Below are 23,886 nucleotides of genomic sequence, written 5' to 3' on the forward strand. Positions count from 1 at the left end.
ACACGCACAAGTTGCCTGGACTTGGCTGCACACTCACAGTCTGTGTCTCCTGGCAGAAGGGAAAGCCAAGAAAGCACAGGTACCACCAGGAACCAGCAGCTCAGCACAGTCAGCTTGGAGAAGGGTGAGAGCCATCCCCAGCTGAGCATCCCAGCTGATGGCCCAGCGAGCAGTGAGGCCGAGGGCCTTGCACAGGGCCTGACACCCAGCCTGAGCAGCCACTATGAAATGGTAAACAAGGACCACTTGCATCTGCTACCTGAGAGAAGCCCGAGCTGCCAAAGCAGTTTAAGGCACTTGTCCATACCTAAATCTGAGCTGGGAACAACTGGCCTCCAACATACAAAGCTCATGGATATTTCCCTGCTGGAAAGCTCTAGGGGAGTTCCTCTGCCCAAGGACCGTGTGAGCAGTGGCTCTGGGGTGGCACCAGCTTCCCTGTCTGACAGCTGGGGGCTGAGGAGAGAGGAGCACATGGTGCCTGTGCAGCATCAGGACACAGCTGCTAGTGACAAACTGGCTCCTGCCTCCATCCTTGGGGGATGTGAAATGCAGAAAACCACAGAAGCTCTTCGAGTGGGTGCAGGACAGCAGAGAACTGCCTCCTTTAGCACCGGTCCTGCACACCCTGATCTTCCTGCAGCTCCACGGGGAGGAACACTATCAAGAGACCAAATGCCTTGGGATCCCTCTGATGTATCCAGAAACACCCAGATGCCAGAAGGACAGCAATGGAAACATGCTGGTAGGTTTTTCAGTACTCTGAATTTTGGTGTAACCCATCTTCAGAAGGCCAGAAGTACTTGGTGAGGGCAAGGCCAAGGCTGTGTCTTTCACCTGCAGTCTCCACCTGCCCATCATAACCTGCGCTCTGGGGAGAAGTGTGGTGGGTTGACCCTTTCTGGACACCAGGTGCCCACCAGAGCTACTCTCACTCCCCTGCTCAGTGGGACAGGGGAGAAAAAGTATAACAAAAGGCTGGTGGGTTGAGATGAGGATGGAGAGAGATCACTTACCTGTTACTGTCATGGACAAACCAGACTCAACTCAGGGAAATCAGTTTAATTTATTATCAATGGTATCAGTAGGATAATGAGAAATCAAACCAAATCTTAAAAACAGCTTTCCCACATCCCTCCCTTTTTCCCAGGCTCAACTTCCCTCCTGGTTTCTCTACCTCCTCCCCTGACCTGAGAGGTGCAGGGGGACAGGGAATGGTGGCTGTGGTCACTTCATTGCACATTGTCTCTGCTGCTCTGTCCTCCTCAGGGGGAGGACTCCTCATACTCTGCCCCTGCTCCAGTGTTGATCCCTTCAAAGGAGTGCAGTCCTTCAGGAACAGGCTGCTCCAATATGGGTCTGCTGTGGGATTGCAAACCTGCCCCACTGTGGGCTCCTCCCTCCACAGGGCCACAGGTGCTGCCAGCAGCCTGCTCCAGCAGAGGCTTCCCATGGGGCTACAGCCTCCATTGGGCATTAGTTCTCATGGGGGTTTCTCCAGGGGCTGCAGGGGCACAGCTGCCCCTCCATGGGCTGCAGCTGAACCTCTGCTCCAATGCCTGGAGCCCCTCCTTCCCCTCTTTCTGCACTGACTTTGGTGTCTGCAGAGTTGTTTCTCTCACACAGTCCACTTCTTCCTTCTGGCTGCTGTTGTGCAGCAGATTTTTTTCCCCCACTTAATTGTGTTATTCTCGAGGTGCTGCCACCATTGATGATGAGCTTGGCTTTGGCCAGTGGTGAGTCCATCTTGGAGCTGGCTGGCATTGACTCTGCTTTGTGCAGCCCCTCATAGAAGCTCAGCTCCAATTGTAGAGTGGATATGTGGCTCCAGGGGCTGAAACTGTAGAGATCTTGCAGCAGGAGAGGGTCTGAAATGGTGCCTCTTCTGTGGCAATTTGCAGTGCTCCTGGAAGTGTGATATCCATGTTGTCTTGGTGCATATAATGACCTTTGATTACATGTTTCTTTTCTGTGTTTCTGATGTGTCAGAACTGGGACCCCCCTGGGCAATGAAGTACTTTCCCCTCAGGAGCTGCCATCTCATCTTTCGGGATGGGTCTGGGGTGTTTTACCTTCCGCTGCATTCTGACATTAAAACCAACATCTGGTGCAACTGGACCATCTGGGCAGGCCCCCAGAAGCACATTGTCATCTATATCCAGGGATTTGAGGGGAGTGACGGCTGTGGCAGCAACCAGGACAAGATCATCTTCCAGGGGGTCTCATCAAGTGTGGAAACCAAAGTGGTGTATGCCTGCCACAACCGAGGCACTCTGGTCTTTGCTACGCAAGCTACTGAGGTCCAGGTGTTGTTTCTGTCAGGGAGTGGCTCCCGAAGCCATGAATACAAATATTTTAAGGGACAGTATTACATATTCAGGGACTCTGAAGCTGTGAGCTCTTCAAACGATACCATAGCAGCTCTCCAAGAGCCTGTCCAGGAGACCTCTAAAAAAGAGAGCTGGAGGACAGTGGCAACAAAAGGTTTCGTGTCCATGCTCAGTGCCTCTCCAAGCCCACCAGCTGCACCTGCCGGTGGCAGGATTCAGCCTGATCTTGTGAGCCCAGATGGAAAGGCCCAACATCCTTCTGATCTCATGGAAGATGCTCGGTTTGGTACTAACCTGAGCAAGCTTGACCTGAGTGAGCATGGTCAGCTGCAGGATGAAACTAAGCTGGAAAAGAGCCTTCAGCATGGTAGCACTGAGGGCAGAGAAACTGAAGATGACGTGTTGGTGGAGACAGCTCCAGCTGGGCAAGACACTGGGTGTAAAGCTGAGCCATCTGCCTTGGGGCTGACCAAGGGGGATGTAGAGCCAGTAGCTGCCCTCGCCACCGCAGTCCCAAGTCACTCAACTGGTTTTCCTTTCTCAGAGATGCCCAGCAGCAACACAGGTGTCTCTGACAAATCATCCAGTCTGGGTCAGGCCAGTGACAGCCTGTCAGAAGAAGTGGCTGCTGCTACACATCACACACAGGCACCAGTGCTGGAAGAGCCACCACTAGACACCAGTACAAAACCTTCTCTCTATCCCTCTCCTGGTGTGACTGCTGGTGATACGGTGTCTCTGGGGGAAAGGACTGAAGAGCTTTTTGGTAAGGTGGTTTTTTGAGTTATCTGTGACTGAACTGATGCCTGACATTGTGTGATATCCATCTCCAATGATGCATCACTCTCTTAAGAGGTTTTATTTGTAGATATGGCTGTTACCTTCAGTTGGCCCATACAGTAGCACTCTTGACTTTTGCATCCAGGGCAGGAGGTACTTGAGAAGACAGAATTACCTGCTATAACATAGCTATCTATGAGATGACACTACTCATGATAGGGACAGGCTGTTTTCTAATCCAGGTGTTTTGAATTACCCATGGAGGAGCCAGCCTCTCCACTGTGAATGTTATCTTGGCTTTAAACATCTCTGGCTTGCATTGATTCTTATGTAGCTTGTCACAGTGCTCCCAGGCATGATCACAGAATCTGAGCTCCAGAAGTTGGAGAAGGGGGGGAAAAAAGGCTTTTATCTCCTAGAAGTTGATGGCAGACTACTTTCACAGAAATATTTAGCCACTGATATACATTAATTTCTGCCAGAAGGTAGAAGAGAAGATGTTTTCAATTGGTGTTTCCTCCCCTCCAAACTGTTCTTGCCCCTCCATTGTAGATTTTATTTAGGTTTTTTCTACATTTTCTGGCACATAATGCAAAAGCAATTTTGGTCTGTTGGGCTCCAAGGCGGCTCCAGTGGCTTCACAGGGATAACACTTCATCCACAACTAGAAATGGAAATGAGGCTTGGGGTGATTTCTTTCTAAAGACCACTTTCTACTACAGAGGAGAGCAGATTGTATTTAGAGCTCGATATTTAATTTCAGTGTAAAGAATAGAAAAAAACTGGAAAAAAGGAGCTGGCATGTGGCACTCTTCTTGCAAAGTGCCGCAGACCTCATGTCCTTTCCCTCCCCCATTACTGGTACATTGAGTTCAGCAGCCTGATGCTTTCCCTTTCTTTGACAGATCTGTTTTCTGCCCTGGCATCTCTGGAGAATGGCACAGCACTGCAGTCCCAGCACCACCCCGGAGGTGAGTTGTGCAAGGAGCTGAGCGTGTCTTAAAACACTGTCCGAAGTTCAGTGAGCTGATTGGGGCTGTGCCAGACATCACCTGCTCATTAAATTTAGAAATCAGTAGGAGTTGTTTCTGAGTAGTAACCACTTTGAAGATGTTAGTTTTTAAGATACCACTGCAATCCCACAGTTGTGCTTTCACCACTTTGTACCTCTCCTGGAGAAACCTGATTTCACATGCCTGTCATAAATGCTGGCTTGTTCAAGTTTAAGCATTACTTGTTGGCTGTTTAAAGAAGACTTTTCTAAGGTGAATGAACTTCAATTCCTCCAATACATTCCAATGGACACCTTGTGACTACTGGAATCAGAAACCTGCAGAAGTCCTGCTCCTCAGACCAGGGAGAGAAGCAAAACCCCCTTATGGGACAACTAGCAGCTAGGCAGCATAATGCTGGGCTTCTATGGTAGAGCAAGCCACAGAAACAGCTTGCAAAAAAGAGCCGATACAGAAGGAGCCTGAGCTCTGAACCTGAGAAACATTGATGAATTAAATAGGTTTTAAACAGCAGACTGCAAAATTTGTGCCAGCCTGGATCCAGCCAGACCATTGCAGTTTATTTGAGCTGATCCCAGAGATGGGTGAGAGAAGTGGGCTTTTAGATTCCGTCACAAATTATGACCATACCTTTGGGAAACAGAATAGCTAAAGACATGTGAATGTGATTGGACATGCATTATTTATACTTTTTTCATGGAAAGATCAATTCTGATCACCTGTTACTCAACAACTTGTTCTACCTGATGCATAGCCTCTGGAAACACCCACGTGGCACTGACTTGCACAAGCATGTCCTTATGGATGTGTTCTGCCAGTGCTGATATTTTAGGACTAACTCATTTAAGGAGCCTGTCGGTGTTATGTGGATTTGAACATGCAGCATCTTGTGTCTTCTGGTAGATGTGCTGTTTGAAGTAACTATGGAAGTCAAACCCAAGGACTGGATTCCTCATGGTGGAAGTGAGCTCCAAAAGGGTCTTCTCGAATCTATGAAGAACCATGTAAGTCTGGGTATGGGGAGGTGGAGAAAAACACATGTAATGTCCCAAATCTTCAATTAGAAGAGACCATGCTGTGCCATGCATTCCAGAGATTTTCTGCTAGAGCCACATGATGAACCAGTATCTTATTTGTTTGTGCTGTTCATTATCTGAGGCCAATTCTGATGCCTTGGCAGGGGTACCTGGCTGCAGTGCCTGGTGTTTAGCCCTTCATAGCACCATGCCATCACAAGGCAGCAGAAAAGCACTTCAGATACAGGGACACAACCAACTGAGGGCTGCAAGTTGCCTCTGGAAATGGGGCAGCCTGTAGCCAAAGCCTAGAAGTGAGCAAGTGTGCGAGCATCTGCTTTCAGGGCTGCACCTAAACTTCCTTTCTGGAATGCAGACTGGAGGAGCTACAGGGTTCAGCCTCCTGCTTATCCTAAAAAGCTGCTATCCTTCAACCGCTGCTCTGCAATGGCTTCATACCCACTTACCTGGGGCTACTATTGCCCTTCCTTTTTCCAAATTCACTTTTGTGTTTGGGAGCTAAGCTGAAGCTAAGCAGATGGGAATAATTAGTGTTCTCCTAAAAAAAAAGCTCAGAGCAGTGGGCTTTGGGACATCTACTGCATCCCAGGTGGTTTGTGAAGGGGAAGAACAGGATAGGGAGTTAGACTGAGAAAAGAAACTGCTGTCATACTCCTGTCAACTATCAAATCAGCACTGGTCGCTCTGTTTCTTTGCAGATACAGAAGAACCTGAAACTTTCTGCCAACAGAGTCAATGAAATAAAGTTAAATGATGTCAAAAGGTAGGGTTACTGCTGTGCTGCTGTCTTGGCAGGTGACTGCTATAACCTGTAATATTTCTTTGATTGTATTGTCTGGGTTCTCATTCTCCTTCCCCAGGCAGACACATGTGCTTTCTCCTCTCCTGTGATCTGTAACTTGTCCTGAAATTAGAAAAAAAAAAAAAATCTGTTTTCTAGAGGAAAGATGGTGAAAACTGATGTTTAGTGCTAGCTGGGGCCTACATAGGTCTAAGATGGATTTAAACTCTGGAGAAAAATGAGAATTCTCACACTTGCCCCACAAAGCCTGCTGGATAAAGCTGGGAGCTGCCAGCAAGGTCCTGCTGCACTTGGCTGAGGCTTATCTGGGACTTCAGATTGCCACCACAATTCACTTTACATAAATGTCTCATCACTTCAGCCTAGCTCCAAATGAGGAGTTGGGCTTTCCTTTTTCCCTCGGTCCAAGTGCAAAGCTGCCTCTTGCCACAAATAATTTTTGCAAAAGCCTGCAGCACCACGATCCAATAGGAGTGAGTGGAAGGTCTAAATGGGCTATCAGAGCTGGTGGGCCTGCAGTGACTCTTCCCTCCTGCCTTACCCTGGGCTCTCCCCCACCTGCAGCACAAGGGATGCCAACCTGCTGCTCACCTTCTGGCTGCACCTGAAGCCGGAGGAGAGGAATGTGTCTCTGCTCCTGCGCTCCCAGCTGGAGGAGCTGCTCGGCACCTCAGTCGGAGCAGAGAAGCTGCAGCTTGTTTCGCTGTTTGTTGAAGGTAGGTGGTTCACCTTTTTTTCCCTGGGAGAAACCCTTTTATGCCAAGGCTGACCTGATTTAGAGCATCTATTCCCCATCACAGACGTGAACGAGTGCAATGCCGGGGTTGGCCTCTGCGGAGAGGAGGCAGAGTGCTTCAATGGCGTGGGCACCTACCTCTGCCGCTGCAAACAGGGCTATGAGGATCATTCTCCCACCAAGTCCGGCACCCTCTGCATCCGCACTCCCCGATCAGGTAGAGGACAAAGCAGCAGTTCCGCTTTCTCTTGCAGCTGGGTGTTTTCTTGTATGTGTGGGTGAGTAATTGGTGCACTATTATATGTGATGTTACTGAACTGGTGGCTTTAGATGTCCTTATATAGATGTATAATATCTTTGCAAGGCAGTTTGCAGCTGGCACTATAAGCTCTCCATGAACCTCCCTTTCCCCAGTCTGCTACTTTCTCTATATCAGGGTTACAACTTGGCACGTGAACCTTGAAGTTATAAGCAAGGTCAAGGGTGATTTATGAGCTACCTCTGCTGTAACTGATGTGATCAGCAAACTTAGTCACTCCTGGTAGTGCCCTGTGTTCTCCTGTCATACTATGTAGATCTTAGTGAGAAGGACATTGATGTTCCTGGTGTCCACCCCAGAGCTCCCCTGATGTATTTGACACAAAGCTAAGCAGATGGCACATGGTGCTTGACTATAATCAGAGATAGCTAATCCAATCTTGCAGAGTAATGAGGCCTTGCAGCCTGAAAAACAGCGATATTCTGCAACTTGTACTCAAAACTCTGCTGCTGCTTTACCAAAACTACTTCACATCCCTGCAGTGGCTTAAACCTCAATGTGAGTCAAAATACATAACTGTGAGCCAAATATAATTTCTCACCCATCCTACTGACTGCAAGTTAATTAACCAGTTGTGCAGTCTAAGTCTATCCAGATCAGCTGGTTATATTCAGGTACAGATAATTTTATAAACTCATGTTTATCCATTGGGTCATAGAGAGGGTCCCTTCAGGCCTGGATAGGAACAGCAGCAGGTCTTTTAGTCCCTGTGGGTTTTACAATGGCTCTACTCTGTTGGGGTTCTCCTGGGGTAACACCATGCCTGTGATGTTCCTGCAGACTGCCTCTTGGTCTAAATATTTCTTTGGGATGGATGTTTGGGAGAGATGCTCTGCCCTGAGGGCAGGTGTGAGTGAGGGTTTCTGGACAGCAGGAGGCAAGAAGAGGTTGAACTTCCTGGAGGAGCACCCACCAATATAGGTCTCACCCCTGAGTGCTGCAGTCACAATGTCGGGGACTTTGTGAGCACACTGGGGGCCTCTGGGGCAATGGCCCCTTGGATGAGGCCATGGCCTTTCTCTGGCAGGGATCAGCTTCTTCCTCCGTCACACTGACATCCTGGTGGGGGCAGCCATCGTGTCTGTCCTGATGATGCTGGTGGCTGCTGGTATCCTCTGTGTGACAGCCATGTGGAGACGGCACCCCAGGAGGAGCCCAGGCCTCGAGGAACCATCAGTGAGGGCCGTGGAGGAGCCAGAGATGGAGTTGCATGACCTGGGGGAGTGCCTGCGCCTGGACCCCTTCCAGCTGAAGCTGCGGGCCAGGCCCCCTGAGTGGCTGTGGAGTGTCCATGCCCACCATGGTGAGGTGTGCCAAGTCTTTCTGGAGCAGTCTTCCCCACTCTGAGGGAGTTGCAGGTCTTCCCCAGCCACCCTGTGGCCCCAGTGACCTGTGCAGTCATTCTTGCCTTTCCCAGCTGACACAAGCCACTGGCTGTGCAAACCCTTCTGCTGTGTTTTAGGGACCATGAATATCCCACAACAGTGTTCCTAGTCTTGTAATTTGATTTTTTTTTTAATATTCACTCAGCAAAATGTTTGCTCCACCCTACCGTACATCTGCTGATTTACCCTGCTCAAGAGCTGCACAGAGTTGTCAGTATGTGAAAATTAAACACTTTTTTTTTTTTAAGGAAAAAAAGGAAATGAGATGTTTTGGTGCTTAATTTAAGAAATTAAAAGTTATTCTGCATTCTGCTCAGTACTGCCTGCTTTCTCCTGCCCCTCAGGCAGAGCTCTATGGGAAGCCCTGGCATGACTGAGGATCTGTGGGGTGTTACTTCCACCCTGGCTGAGGAACACCTCCAGAACTTGATTTAAAGTTTTGATGAGAATCCTGGTCATGTTATGGCAAGTGGGCCCCTGCTCACTGAATGATGTGGACGGCATTTTTGGTGCTTGCATGGATGCTGTTTGTCCGGATGCTGGCTGCAAAAAGCACCACTACCCCACCAGACGTAAAGCACAGGTGTCTCCTCGGCTTGTCCTGCAGCTGGAGGCTGCTAACTTCTTTATTTGTTTGGTTTAAGGGGGTTAAAATCTGAATTACCTCTTTTCTCCGAGAAGTGTGTATGGTGTGGTGGCAAACGCACCACTGGAGGGAGCTGTCTGCCACCAAAAACCCAGGGAGGGCGCTGGATGCAGCTGGCCTGGGAGACGCTGCCAGATGTGGGACACGGCTGGAGCTGGGGATCCCTGAGTGAAATAGGAGCAGTTCGTGCAGCTTGTGGACAGTGTCTTTGTGCTTGTTGAGCAGCTTTGGCCAAGCAGTGCTGTGGAGGTGTGGGCTGAATGAAGCGGTTTGCTCATGCACATATGCTCAGCTCAGGGTTTGGAAAAGGCCCTGCTGTGTTTCTCTGAAGGGAAATGGTGAGGATATGGGTGAAGAGATCTTTTCCTAGAATAACTCTTTTCCTTCCCCTGCTCTCCAACCCTGCCACCCTCAAAAGGCAGTTCTTTTATCTTAGTTGTTGAACTGGGGAAGAAGCAACATTTGCAGTGTGGAGGGGGATTTGCCAGAGGAGGGGGCTGTGGTACAGATGGGGGCATTATAAATGGCAATGTTGTGAAAATCAGGTGAGAGCATGTTATTTGCACTGAGATGATAAGCAAGCGTCCCCTGAGCTTGGCTGGCAGCTGCAGTGCCCCTCTGCCAAGGGGTGACTGTGTTGTTCTCCAATAACAGGCTCATCCAAATTAGCTAATGCTGATGGGGGCCCCTCCTGCCTGTGGAGATGTGAAGCAGAACTAACACCTCTCTGCACAAACTCCCCTAACAGCAACTCACTTTAGCACTGTTTAGTGCTACCCAGGTTTGGGTACTGAGAAGGGTAGAGAAAAATGGCTCTCCTAAAGACATCCTGATCCTTGCTTCCTTTGACATATGTGGAATGATCAGCTCTTATCTGTTTTCTTTGCAGCGGCTTTCAAAGTATTTTGCAAATAGCAGACAATTAAATGCAAACATCTCCCTTGGAGGCAGATAAGTAGGTGTAATTTTCCATTGTAAAGAGAAGGAAACCATTAATAGGTTTGCACAGAGTGTGCTTTTTTCATCACTGAGATCAAAGAAAAGCAGCAGGGGCTTGGCCTTGGATTTGGTCAGTCATAATCTCCCCTTTTCCCTCCTTGGTTCCATAAAGGGAACTCGGGAGCTCTTCAGGTTGGAAACTCTGCTCTCTCCCAGTAAGTTAAGGTTTGGATACCAAATTCAAGAAATGAATGAGCAGATTGATGCTTCTGCTCCTTTCAGTTTTCTAGGAGCAAGGTGAGCCTCACACTGTGCTCCTGTGTGGGAGGCCAGCTCATCTAATACAGCTTTAGTCTGCTCTGTAACCCAGGCATGAGGCTCTTAGTGGACCATCTTTCCTCGCAGCTTTTCATCCAGACAAAAGTGTTCTGCTGATGCTCCTGCGCTGGCACAGGGGATGGAGTAAAAGCCCAGAGAAGAAACGTGCCCAGGCAGGGCTTTTGCTTTCTGCAGCCAAACCCATGACAGCAAGGGGCATCTGGGTTTTGTGTGAAAGCAGGAGGTGGAGATGGTGCTTGCCCTCATGGCTGTGCCTTGGAGACATGTCAGGCTTTTATTGGAAGCATCTAAGGTGCATGTGTGATCTGTGTGCGAAACACAGCAAGACAGATCCAGACATCAAGCCCATCATAAGCAATAGGTGCTGTGGTTTCCCTGTTACAAATATCCACCATTTCAGTTCCCAGTAATGTTACCTTTTATTTTCCATTCTGTCCAAAAGAGTATCATGCAGCCCTCTTTTGCCTTGTGAATGCCAAGCTGGCTTTAGGAAGAACCCATCCCTCCTTTCTTGCTCTCCCAATTGATTTGAGAGGGGCTGACTTCACAGAATCACAGAGTGGGTCAGGTTGGAAGGGACCAGAGTGGATCACCTGGTCCAACCTCCCTGCTCAAGCCAGGGTCATCCCAGAGCACATGGCACAGCATTGTGTCCAGGTGGTTCTTGGATATCTCCAGGGAGGGAGACTCCACAACCTCTCTGGATGATCTGTTCCAATGTGTGGTCACTACCCAGTAGAGTTATGTTCAAGTAGAACTTCCTGTGCATCTGTTTTTGTCCATTGCCTCTTGTCCTATTAGTTGGCAGCACTGAGAAGAGACTGATCCATCGTCTTGGCACCCTCCCCCCAGATACTGATAGACATTGATGAGGTTCCCTCTCAGTTGTCTCTTCTCGAGGCTGAACAGGCCCAGATCCCTCAGCCTATCCTCACATGAGAAATGCTCCAGTCCCCTAATCTTCTTTGTGGCTCTCCACTGGACCTGCTCCAGGAGCTCTGTGTCTCTCTTGTCCTGATGAGCCCAGAACCGGACACAGCACTCCAGGTATTGCCTGACCAGGGCTGAATAGAGAAGCAGGGTCACCTCCCTCAACCTGCTGGCAATGTTCTTCCTAATGCACCCCAGGATACTGCTGGCCTTCCTGGCTATAAGGGCACTGCTGGATCATGGACAGCTTGTTGTCCATTGGGACTCTCAAGTCCTTTTCTGCACAGCTGCTTTCCAGCAGGTTGGCCCCCAGCCTCTACATGGGATTGTTCTTCCCCAGGTGCAGGACCCTCCATTTACCTTATCGATGATTTAGATGAGCAGATTGAGTCCACCATCAGCAAATTTGCAGATGACACTAAGTTGGGGGGAGTGTTGATCAGCTGGAAGGCAGGAGGGCTCTGCAGAGGGACCTGGACAGACTGGAGAGTTGGGCTGATTCCAATGGGATGAGGTTCAACAAGGCCAAGTGCCGGGTCCTGCACTTTGGCCACAACAACCCCCTGCAGTGCTACAGGCTGGGTACAGAGTGGCTGGAGAGCAGCCAGGCAGAAAGGGACCTGGGAGTTTGGATTGACAGGAAGCTGAACAGGAGCCAGCAGTGTGCCCAGGTGGCCAAGAAGGCCAATGGCATCCTGGCCTGTGTCAGGAACAGTGTGGCCAACAGGTCCAGGGAAGTGATTCTTCCCCTGTACTCAGCACTGGTGAGGTCACGTCTTGAGTGCCGTGTCCAGTTCTGGGCCCCTCAGTTTAGGAAGGATATTGAGGTGCTGGAGCACATCCAGAGAAGAGCAACAAGGCTGGTGTAGGGACTCAAGCACAAGTCCTATGAGGAGAGGCTGAGGGAGCTGGAGTTGTTCAACCTGGAGAAGAGGAGGCTCAGGGGAGACCTCATCACTCTCTACTACAACTCCCTGAAAGGAGGTTGTAGGCAGGTGGGGGTTGGTCTCTTCTCCCAGGCAGCTATCATCAGTAAGACAAGAGGGCATGGTCTTAAGCTGTGCCAGGGGAGGTTTAGGTTAGATATGAGAAAGAAATTCTTTACAGAGAGGGTAATCAGACATTGGAATGGGCTGCCCAGGGAGGTGGTGGATTCTCCATCCCTGGAGGTTTTTAAGATGAGACTGGATGTGGCACTTAGTGCCATGGTCTAGTAACCCCGGTGGTAGTTGATCAAGGGTTGGACTTGATGATCTCAGAGGTCCCTTCCACCCCGGCTGATTCTATGATTCTATGAATTTCAGACTGTTCTTCTCTGCCCATCTCTCCAACCTGTTGAGGTCTTTCTGAAGGGCTGCACAGCACTCTGGGGTATTCCCACACTGAATACCCAGTACTTCTGGGTACTGTCCCATACCACTCTGGGGTATCAGTTACTCCTCCCAGCTTTGTGTCCTCAGTGAACTTGCTGAGGAGGCATCTACCCCTAACTTCCTTCCCTCTGCTGCAGGTCAGGGTATTGGCATTTTCTCTTTTCTCTCATCTGCAGTGGAATGAATTAATAGAAAATAAAACATGACAAATCTGCTGAATCTGTAAATCTGAATTTGGTCACTGCAGTCAGAGATTGACTGGAAAGCTCTGCTGCTTCTGACATCCAAAATGAATTTGTCACCTCGCTGTGCAGTACTCTGCTTGCTCACAGCCCTTGGCCATATGAAATGACACACTCTGTTGATTTATGGGTCATCACAAATGATTTTTTTTTTTTTGCAGTAGGAACTGTTCTCTCATGCATTATTGCTGCACGATTGTGATGTGTGCAGAGATTTCAGAAGTTCCATGATTTACTTGGAGACTGGAACATGTCCTGGGAGCTGCAGGGGAGGAACAGTATTTGAACATCAGCTGATTTTTTTTTTTTTTTGAAGACATTTACTAAGCCCGATTGAACACATTCTTCCCAAATGCTTCAAGTTCACCTGTTTTTTTCCCCAGGTTTTGAAGCCAGCAGGGCAAGCCTCACCTAGCTGCAGAGCACTGTTCAAAGCACTTGGACACAAGTCATCAAGTTAGGGCAGAAGATGTGGAGGCAGCTCCTTGTGGGAGACCCCTCATCCTATCTATTTGCACCCACCTCACCAGAAAAGCCATGAAAAATGTGAGGCATCTCTCCCAACATGTGGTGGCCGTGGCTGGTACCTTAGCCTGAGTAGTGAAAGCAACAAATAATGTGTGGGGAGAATCACTGTGAAGGTTGTTTGATTTTCCTTCCCAAAACCAGGAAAGAGCTGGGAAAGGGATGTGGGAGCTCACAGCCTGCTGGGACCCCATTCCTGTATCTTTGCTGCCTGTGAATGTCTGCCAGTTAGTAGAGGCTGGGGTACCACTACTGTTATTGTCATGCTGAGGGAGATCTCCAAAGGCTCAGATGTCCTCGTGTGACCCAGAGGATTTAGGAGGACACCCCTCATCAAGTGCTTCTAGAGCTTTGCTGCCAGCAGGGAAAGTGAAATTATGGAAATTGCGGCTTTATGCTGTGGCTTGAATGATACTAGGCTGGTGAGGCTGTAATATAAACCACAAACTGAGGACAACCCCTCCTGGAGAAAGTATTTATTGCCATATCAGCACAAGTGCAGAACCTTTTGGTGGTATTTTGTTGACTGGGTGATACTCGCCCAAGTGAGTGACTGTGATACATAAAAATGTAGTTATATATGGCTAAGAAATTACTTGGAAATGATGTGGAAAGCCCCATCTCCTGGAAAGCTCAGGCTGCTTCTGAGCAGTGATTTCCCATGGAACTTCTCACAGGGTACCCCAGTGATGGTGGTTTGAAAGCCCAAATGCTACCACTTAGATGGTGGGATGGTTGTTCCTTATGTACACAGCCTTTATGTGATCCCAAATCCCTCAACTTCAGTCAGAGCTGGGATGCTGGAGAAGGTGCAGGTGGGGCCACACACACCTTGCTGACGTGCAGCAAGGCGAGCAAATGGGCACTGCAGGGAAGGGGCAAGTGTGGGGAGGGCAGGCTTGGAAAGGCTGTGGCTTGGCATCTGAGCAGCTTTGGGGCTGAAAGCTTCAAATTAAGCCATCCTGTGATGTAGTTTTGAGGACAGACAGCATGGGGAGTCTGAAGCAGTTTCCAGTTAGGCACCGTCATACCGTGATGGGAGGTGTGGTGGATGTATTAAGTGTAGGTATATCTGTGACAGCTTCAAATTAACAAGGCAGAGCAGAAAAACGAAGTCTGAAAATGAAGGTTTTTTCTTCTAGCCTGGTGTAAAAGCCTGTTCTCCTATTTCCTCCATCTCCAGAGGATGAAGCTGAGGATCCCTGCCTACCCTCTGGATATCACATAAAAAGTTGGTTTCTCTGTTTGAGCTGCTGCCACATACGCAGTTATTACCTGCAGATGTGTGTGTGCAGCAGGGGCTCTGTGGGGATGGAGCCAGAGGAGGCAGCTTTGTGGGGATGAGGAGCACTATCTAAATAGTGAGATTTCCTGGAGGGAGGCAGCACTGACTGTAAATTGGGTCTGTTCCCAGAGCATCTTAACTCACAAGTGATTAGCTGTTAATTATTATGCAATAAATTACTTAATAAATGAGTATTTTTCACAGAACCTGTTGTACCACATGGCATCAGCTAAACTGTGTGAAATACATGTAATTACTGTTGCAGATATGTAATTATAGCTCTCCCCCTCCTCAAATTCTTGTGCATTCGTCACCTCTGGCATGGGCACTTAGACCAGGACTCTATGCAGGCAGTGCCACCATGCACTAACAGCCACTTTGTCCCCACCTCCAAGCTTGCTTTCAGTTTTCCTGTGACTGCCAGGATTCAACATACAGGAGGCAAAAAAGCTGTCCTCAGTTGTGCATTGCCTATGTTTCAGTCTCAGCATCAAGCTTAAAAAGCACCCTGAGGATAACATTAAGCTCTCACAGTTAGCTTTAAAAGAGAATATAAAAAAAAAATCCTACTAAACAGAATGATTTTATCCCAGTATTGTTTAACAATGTTTTTGCTTTATAAAGCTTTAACAGTTAAAACTCCAAGGAAGGAAGGGTGCACTCTCCTTCTGGACTACTTTAATTCAAAATGTTTTTGCACTGACCTAATTTTGTTTGTGGCCCCAAAGAGGTGGAGTCTCTTAACTGAGATCATCAAAATATTTGTGCTGTTATGTGTGTTTTAGACCTACCCTTGAAATTATTCAACTTTGCTGTGGCTTGACCTGTTTTGGGCATTTGAACTTTAATTTTTCCCCCTAGTTCTTGTTGGTGTGACTTTTGCCAATTGGCTCTGGGACTGTGTAATTGTAGGTTTGGGTATTTTCAGCTGCTTTTTGGGACATGCATGGGGGTGGAAGGGGAAATAAGGATGGAGAAAAATAACTGCACGTGGCTGAGTAAGTGAAACAGTTTAAACTTATTTAAGAGGTTTTCTAACATATTCAACTGAAGTGCCTCTCTTAAGGGTGTGCTGCACATGTGAAAGATACATTGCAGTAAAGATGTGCTTGATTGTGCCAACTGTCTCAGGATAGCAGGAAGCTATCAACAAGGATAATAAGCACTGGATATTACAATGGGGATTTTTTACTTTGCTAGCAAGAGAAAAAGCTGCCGTGCCCCTCTGCTGGCTGAAAACACCATAGAAAATAGTTCCAATATTTATTTTCCCCCTAAAAGGTTCCAGGCAACAGTGTCCATGTAAGTGCATGTTGCTGACAGCGAAGCTGGTGCCTCCATTTTTGTTAGTTTCCAGCTCACACTGATGCAGCAGCAGACAAACCAAACTGTGAGCACTCTCTAAACACAGCCCTGAAAAGCACCATTTATGTGTCTAACGCATCAAAGCCGCACAGAAGGGAGAGCAGGATCAAGCTGTGTGTTAGAAAGCCTACAGAGTATTAATGATGTACAGCAAATGGGTGGTAAATAACAGGGCTGTCACTGCAAGGCTGCTGAAGCACAGAACCAGCTGTGTGTGCCTGTTCTGCATATAAACAGCACTGGGATTTCTGCAAGGCTGAGTCGCATATGCCTGGAAAAGTGCCTAATTCCCAAAGTATGGGAGGATCTGTGTTCTGAATGTCCTTCACATAGGATGGTGATCTGATGGTATAAAATGGGCAGTACTGTATTATGTATGGAACAAGCACAACTGGCTAAAGTCTTTCCACTTTGGGGGAGAAGGGTCTATCAGCCTTCAGACCCAGAACAACACCTGTTCACTGGCTGATTTCAGAAGTACTGAAAACAAAGCAGGAAAATGGCTTAAAGCACTGTGCAATTTCTCTAAACACCCTGATCCCATAAGCTTGAAGAAGAATAAGAAATTATTAAATTACTTTTCTAAGCATAAACTATTAGTTCAGCAGGGCAGTGGGCAGAGCTCTTACCTGAAAGAGATGATGTTCCCTCCAAGGGTTCGGTTTTAATTTTTTAACTTTCTTATGCTTGAAATAGGGCAATATCAATTTTTGGGTGCCCGACCCTCTGAAACCGACCAAAATAGTGCAGACACCTTTTGAGGATGAAAAGGTACCAAATGGCTTTGTTGGAAGTCTCTGATTTCCTGCAGACCTCATGAGAAACAAGTTGCATTTACCCAAGGTGCTGGGCTGGGGGAATACAGCTGATTCCTCACTCAAAGCAGGACGATGCACATTCTTAGCAGTGCTTTTACAGGCCATGAGCTTACTCTTAGTTTGCACTCAAATGGATGTAGTGGTAACAAGAAGGTAGGCTGGACACTGAGGTCCTGCTCATGCTCCTGTCACAGCTGGCAACCATGGCAGGATGGAATATTAGCAACTGTCTGCCAGCCAGCACTAAAAATTCAAGCCTCTGGCTGCCTAATTAGCTATCAGCAATACAGCCTGAAACAATGGCAGCTGGCCATACGAGGAAATAAAAAATACAAACAAACTCTTCCTTGGATCCCCACAGAAGCTTCATCTTTTTCTCAGAGCTACAATCCCTATTGGTAACAACTTTTAAAGTTAGCATGTTGTTGAAATATATCTCCAAAATTGATTAGCATCTTTTAGCCAAGAAAAAGTTATGCTCCCAGAAAAGAATAACTGATTGATTGTTCCTTTCCTCTGGCTTCACCTGAAAGCCTGAAAGCTGATTGATTGTTCCTTACCCCGGGCTTCACCTGAAAACTGTTTAGGAAGACCAACACCACCCTGAGAAGCAACCTCCAGAAAGGCTGGATTTCAAGGCAGAAGCAGCACTGTTTGCATCTGTGAAGTGCTGGCATAGCCTCCAAAAGTAGGACGCTCCAGGATGGTCTCAAAGCTGTCCTGGAGCCAAAGACCAGCTTTGCTGAAGAAGAAAAGAGCCCTTGGCACACCAGGTGACAATGTGCTGGCCAGGGCACATGGGAAGCTGTACAGTTGTTCCCTCACCTTCCTGGACCAGCACCAGCCCTTTAGTAACATTTAATTGCTCTCTATTGTAACTCTATTGCTCCCTGAAAGGTCAGTCTCTTCTCCCGGGTAACAGGTGCTAGGACAAAAGGAAACAGCCTCAAGTTGTGCCAGGGGAGGTTTAGGTTGGATATTAGGGAAAATCTCTTTATTGAAAGGTGGTCAGGTATTGGAACAGCCTGCCCAGGGAAGTGGTGATAAATGCAAACACAGGCAAATGTGTCCCATCCTACTCACACCTGTTGGGTTGTTTTGTTGCAGGTGCTATTTAGAACTAAATTACCCTTTCAGTGAATCCTAAAGAAAACCCTCGAAGAATTCTCCTTGGTTGAGGTTTTTTTCTTCTTTTCCAATCTCTGTTATCACTGTAATATTTCATGCTTCTGAAAAAAATATTTAATATTCAAGAACAAAGCAACTCACAGCTTTTCTTCAGTTCAGTCTTTTGTGTCCAAAGGGCTGTCCTAGCTCAATAACTGAGTTTTTATTTCACTGTCACTGTCACTGACTGCAACCAGCCTGGCTAATCCTTTTGCTATCAGTTGGGGTTTTTTTTGTAATTCATCGATTGTCCATTCTACTTTTACAGCTCTTAGGGTTTTTTCTTGATTCTCCCACCCCTCAATTCTAGGACATTTGTGGCTGCCCTCTGTGATTGCTCAGTCTGGTAAGTGGTCACATGCAAAGACAGTGGCTCAGAGTGCCCTGGAGCACAGCTGAGGAGCCTCTGTGATGATGGAAGGGTTTCGAGGTTAGTATGTTGTTAGAAATATACCTCCAAAATTGATTAGCATTATCCTAGGAAAGAACAACTGATTGATTGTTGCCTAGCTCATGCTTCACCTGAAAGCCACAGCTCTTTATAAAGACCAACACCACTCTGAGAAGCAAACTCCAGAAAGCACATATTTATAAATTATGCAGAGGGGAAAAGGATTTAAATAACCTCTGGCTGCACCCCAGCTGGGAACAACTTCAAGGATGTCTCACAACCCTAACTGAAAGAACTCAAAAATCAGAATTGATGGGTTGGATGAGGACTGCTGTTTGGGATTTTTGTGGTGTAACTTTGGCTGATCAGCAGATGGCTCCTCATGCCCAAGGACACTTGGTGAGCAGCAGCAACAGCAGGAGATGCAGAGCTGACCTGGGGAACTGCTCAGGTGGAACACTTTGAAGGTCATGTGAGGAGAGCAAGCTGATGAGTCCCAAGAAAAAGAAACCCCACTCAGTTTTGACATTTGAAATTATCTTCTTTCCTTTTGAAAAAAACCAACCAAACAATCACATCAAAAGAAATAAGGGGCTAGTGTTGTGCTGACAGGCACTAAAATACCCTGTGCCTGCAAACACAGATGTGTGCAATCCCCAAACAGAAAAACAATCCCCTCCGTCTCTGTGCCATATCTACAGTCCTGTGCTAAGAGTAATAAGCAAGCAAATGAGCACTGCCTGCTACATAAACACATGAACTTTGAGCCAGTGAGGGGGATTATTAAATATTAATTTATTTAAAATTGAAAATTTTTTCATCTGCAAAAAAAAATCCCAGCTTGTCCACTTATTTGTTAGAGCTGCTTTGATTGATGGACAGCAGAAACATGCTTCTCCCACCTCAGTGCACCTGCACCCCTGTGACAGCACCCTTGTAGCACAGCATCAGCATGGGCCAACCTGTATTTCCCTAAACAAAGCCACTGTCCTTTTATTATCATCTTGACACCCATTCCTGGGTGCCTGGTGGGGTTTGAGAATTTAAAACTATTTTTTTTTTATGCAGTTTTACTTAGGAAAAAGAAGCAGCTGCAAAACACTTCCCCATTCCATGTTTTTATACCTGCTCTGCTAACCGTGATGAATCATTTGGAAATTAAAAAAATAAAATAAAATAAATTGAGCTTTAGGTTTCTCCAGGATTTTTACAGTGAATGTATTGTTCAAAGACATCGTTCAACTGCTCCCAGTTGCTTTATAAAATGAATATTTGTAGCATTTCTGGTTGTGGTAAGAATTCACTTCAAACTGAGGTGTTTTAAAAGCAAACAAAAAAAGTCAACTACAGAGTCCTTTAGCTATATATTTTAATTGTTGATTTTTACATTCATAACCTGCAGAAGATACTCCAGTATCTTCTGATGTGCTCTTGCAAGTTTTAATCTTATGATAAATTTTGTATTTCCTGTGCAAAAGGCCACAGGCAAAACAAAGAGAGATATGCCTGCTAAAATCCTTCCTGTAATTCACACAGGAACTCAAACCCATTGACTGATAGGAATCCCTCTGGATTGACACAAACAGTAGCTACATGGGATGAGAGGTTCCGTTCAAAGCTCCAGCCTGCCATAAACTCCAAGTACAGTAATAAGAAACAAATTTCCCCTGGCATTAGCAGTACAAGTGATTAGGAACAGGTATATCTGATATTCTTCTCACTTTCATGAATTCAGCTTATGGCACGTTTTCAATACACTGAGAATGTGCTAAATAATGGGTGTTCAAACATTTTTTCTTGAATATGTTACCTAGTAACAGCATGGGTCCACCAGTGTGGATATAGAACGGTCTTTTCTACCCCTTACAGAACAACAGTACCTTATTTCACAGACTGCAGGGACTCCTTCCCTAATGCTGCATGTTCAACGCAGCTCTCAAGGAAGTCATTAATACTTCCTAAATCCACCAGGGAAGCTACAGGTCTTAGCATGGTTGTGCTTGCAGCCACCTGCCAGACTTGTTCATTTCTTTCTGCAGTTTCTCTGTTGTGCTCATGTCTCTTGGCCAGTGTCTGCTTCCCAGGGACTATGTTGCTTTTAAACCTTGGACCATCTGAGGAAGAAAAAGCGCTTTTCTTCCATAAGAAACTGCAAAAGTTGGATGTATTTAATGAATGTGGAACTGTGTTCTGTAGGCTGTTGCTTAGCTGGGGGAAAAACATTTCTGCTGAATCCCTGTAAGATTTCAAGTGAGAAAATTTGATGCTTTTATTTTCTTTTAATAAATTCTCTCTTTCTTGTACCCGGGGCGCCTTTGGTGGCACCAATCATCAACACACACATTTTCTCTCAGTGTTAACACTTCTTGAACCTATTTATTCCATTATAGTTTAAATTCTTCCTGCTCTTATCAGCTGACCCTTACATTCTGCTTTGCCTGCCTCCTATAGAAGACCTCTTTATTATCTTTGCTTTATTTGAAGCACTGAAAAAAGTTATTTTTAATTGTTGCTATCTGATCTTTGTCCTGGAGAAACAAAATTTGTTTTCCAAAATAAATGATCTCTGCAGCCTTACCCAGCTATTGATTATCTTATCATCAGACCATGTAATGATGCCAATTCTACCCGCTTCATCAACTATTTAAAGATTAACACTGAGTCAAGCCTAGTTTATAAGAGACAAAGGCAAGAGTGAATGTATGATCTCATTTCTCTGGGTGCAATTCTTTCAGCAATTGTAAAGAGTGAACTGTTGATATGGAAAGGTTAATGATGTACCCCCTTTTTTATCAATAGAGTGGTTTTTATCAAATCTGTGTCTTATCTCATGTCTACTTTATCAGATCTGTTTGAGTAAGGTACATATTTGAAGCCTCTTCAAAATTTAATTTCTCCTTCTTGAAAGTCCTGCGACTATTAAAAAATGAGAAATCCTTTTACAAAGTCTATTTTAGACAAGGAACACATGTTGAATTCAGGTATTAACCACTTGGCAACTATGCCCTTGAGCACAAAATACTCATCTTCAAATTGATCAGTAACCTAAAATAGAGCATTTTAAGATAATATGCCCATTCCTAATTTCTCTTATTCAGCTAAAGGAAATATGTTGGTACAAATTTCCCTTAAAATTGGCTGTTGGCCTTTCCTGACAGTAAACTTCATGAAATAAAATAACTGGGTTGTGTTCATAGACTTTTGCCATTCAGAGATCTTGATTGTGAAGGGAGAGATCATTGGTAACCATCTAGATCATCACAAACTACCTTCTGTGGTTTTCTCAGCGCAAACCCTGGCATGGCAAAAAGCCACTGTTGTACAGCTTGTGTTCAGAACTGTCTAGATCACGCTCAATGAACTCCCACTAGTTTCCAGTGTTCTTGAGTTCCTTCCTTTCACTTTTGTCTCTGTATATTCTGTAGAGGGGAGAAAAAACACCAACCCCTCTCACTCCCCAAATATTTGCTTTGCTGAATCTTAAGTTCTCATGTTCTACCTGTGAATACTTTGTCCTGCAAGATAAATATATTTTTCCTGTTATGGGGCAACACAGCTATGGATATATTCTTCCTGTTATGGCTCACAGCTACGCAACAGGAGGAAGAGGATTGTTGAAGGACTGTTAGGTTTCCAGCCGTGCCCCTTTGGAGTTCTGGCATACCTTTCACTGCTTCCAGTCTGTCCCGGCAATCATTCCTGAACTTCTCCAATTAAAACAAAGAAAGCTTTCCTATGTTTTTCTTTAAAACATGAATGTCACTATTGCTGCTTTGTTCTTGATGCTAAAAAGATCTTCTGTTTATTTTCTAATTTACACCTTTTGTGCCAGTACCTTCTGTACTGTTTTCCCCCCTTCTCTTCTCCTCATGTATTTCACTTGATTCTCTTCTCCCCAGCCCCCAAATTGTTTATCAAAAGTTTCTGAAGTTTGCATTTAGGTGTCTGAAGTCTGACTACTACAAGTGACCGGTATTTTTTTCTGCTTGCTTGATGTCTGGTTTTGTGAAATTTGGAAACTTAAGGAAAGTTTCAATGCGATTCTCCATTTGTTGTTGTTTTCCTGAGCATTACTGTAATTTTCTTGTCTCCTGCTACATGAGGAGCGGGAAACTCATGGAAAAACTGCAGCTGTAGGACCTGAATTTAGTTTTAGGTGTTTGCAGGCTTCCTCCACTGGAAGTTTTGATGGTAATGGTGAAATTAAAGCTGATAATGATGAAATTAAAAATAGACTAGCAGGCCTGTTAGGAAGCCTGAGCAGAGAGAATGCAGAGATCTTGTGTTTGTCAAACACATTGCTGAAGATTTACATCACAGGCTGGTTTCTACCTTAGGCATTTCCAGGCAACTCTATTTCTAACAGTGTTTTTCTGAATTCTATTTCCTGTATTGCTTCATTGGAGTGCTCCCCCTTTCCCCCATCCTTCAAAGAGATGTGTCCCTGTGCCTTTGGCTCCTGGTAGTTGTGTTGCATGGCAATTTGATCTTCCAAGTGCATGATTCCCTTATCACTAAAAGCAAGGATTTTTAATCATACCTCATAGCCTTAGCCTGGAGGGCAGTTCCTTGTTGCCAGTGTTGGTGTATGGTTGATTTTTTTTCAGTTTTATGTTGTATTTCATGTACTTGGTGGCAAAAACCTTCTTTCAGTGCTGACCTTTGCACTCTCCAATAGTGTAACTCTGGTTGACATTAAAAATATGTGCAATGTTCCCCTTGCATCAGCTAAGAATGTTTTGACAAGGAGTTTATAATGCTGTAAAAGTATTTTTGAAATGATGTAACTTCTGCTTAAACCTCACTGTCTCTCTTTCAGGCCCTGATTAGAGGGCTCTAAATGTTTTATATTAACTGTTAAAAGACATTCTTAGTGACTCTTACAGAAATGCTCTTTTTCTGTGCAAAAGACAACCCAAGACAGTAGTTTGATTACAAACAAAGGGGTATGTGCTCTGGTAATATATGCTTTATAACAACAGAATGGAGAAGGAAATTCAGCATAATTAATTGTTCCGTTCACTCATGGATTGAAAGGAAAATTAACCATTTTGGTATAAAACAAAGCTAACGCCTTCTTTTCACCAGGGGTTCTATAAGCCTTAAATATTCAACAGCTTTAAGCATAATGTGCCTTTTTCTTGTTAGATTCATCTTCCTTACAAACCTATGAGCAGTTTGGATGCTTGTGCCAGCTCTCCAAACCGACAACTCTTGCTCAGCTGAAAGGACTCGGGGGATTCAGATGAAAAATTTATTTTAACTTCTGATCTCCATCATTAGTCATTACCAAAACTGGAAATATAGTCTAGAATTTAATACACATAAGAGGAACGAGAGAACCTTGGTATATGCCCTGGCTTGAGAGAAATGGGCTCTGCCTTTCAGTGACATGAACCAATTTTTCTAATGACTGTAATTTTGTTACTGCTCTGCTTGAGAAAATTGCACCACTCTGACTTGA

The 23,886-nt window shown here is 45.8% G+C and overlaps 1 protein-coding gene across 1 annotated transcript; it reads left to right on the forward strand.

Annotated features, from left to right (window-relative positions):
- The first annotated feature begins 568 nt into the window (after positions 1-568).
- On the forward strand, positions 569-8,364 carry LOC113956421. The gene is made up of 8 exons (XM_027663023.1): positions 569-745; positions 1,990-3,096; positions 4,016-4,081; positions 5,027-5,127; positions 5,859-5,923; positions 6,527-6,678; positions 6,763-6,915; positions 8,045-8,364. The coding sequence occupies exons 1-8, from the start codon at positions 676-678 to the stop codon at positions 8,362-8,364; spliced, it is 2,034 nt and encodes a 677-aa protein (XP_027518824.1). The 5' UTR covers positions 569-675.
- Positions 8,365-23,886: the final 15,522 nt, after the last annotated feature.

This window comes from Corapipo altera, unplaced genomic scaffold (genome assembly GCF_003945725.1).
Source record: "Corapipo altera isolate COAL_440 unplaced genomic scaffold, ASM394572v1 94, whole genome shotgun sequence".
Taxonomy (NCBI): Eukaryota; Metazoa; Chordata; class Aves; order Passeriformes; family Pipridae; genus Corapipo; species Corapipo altera.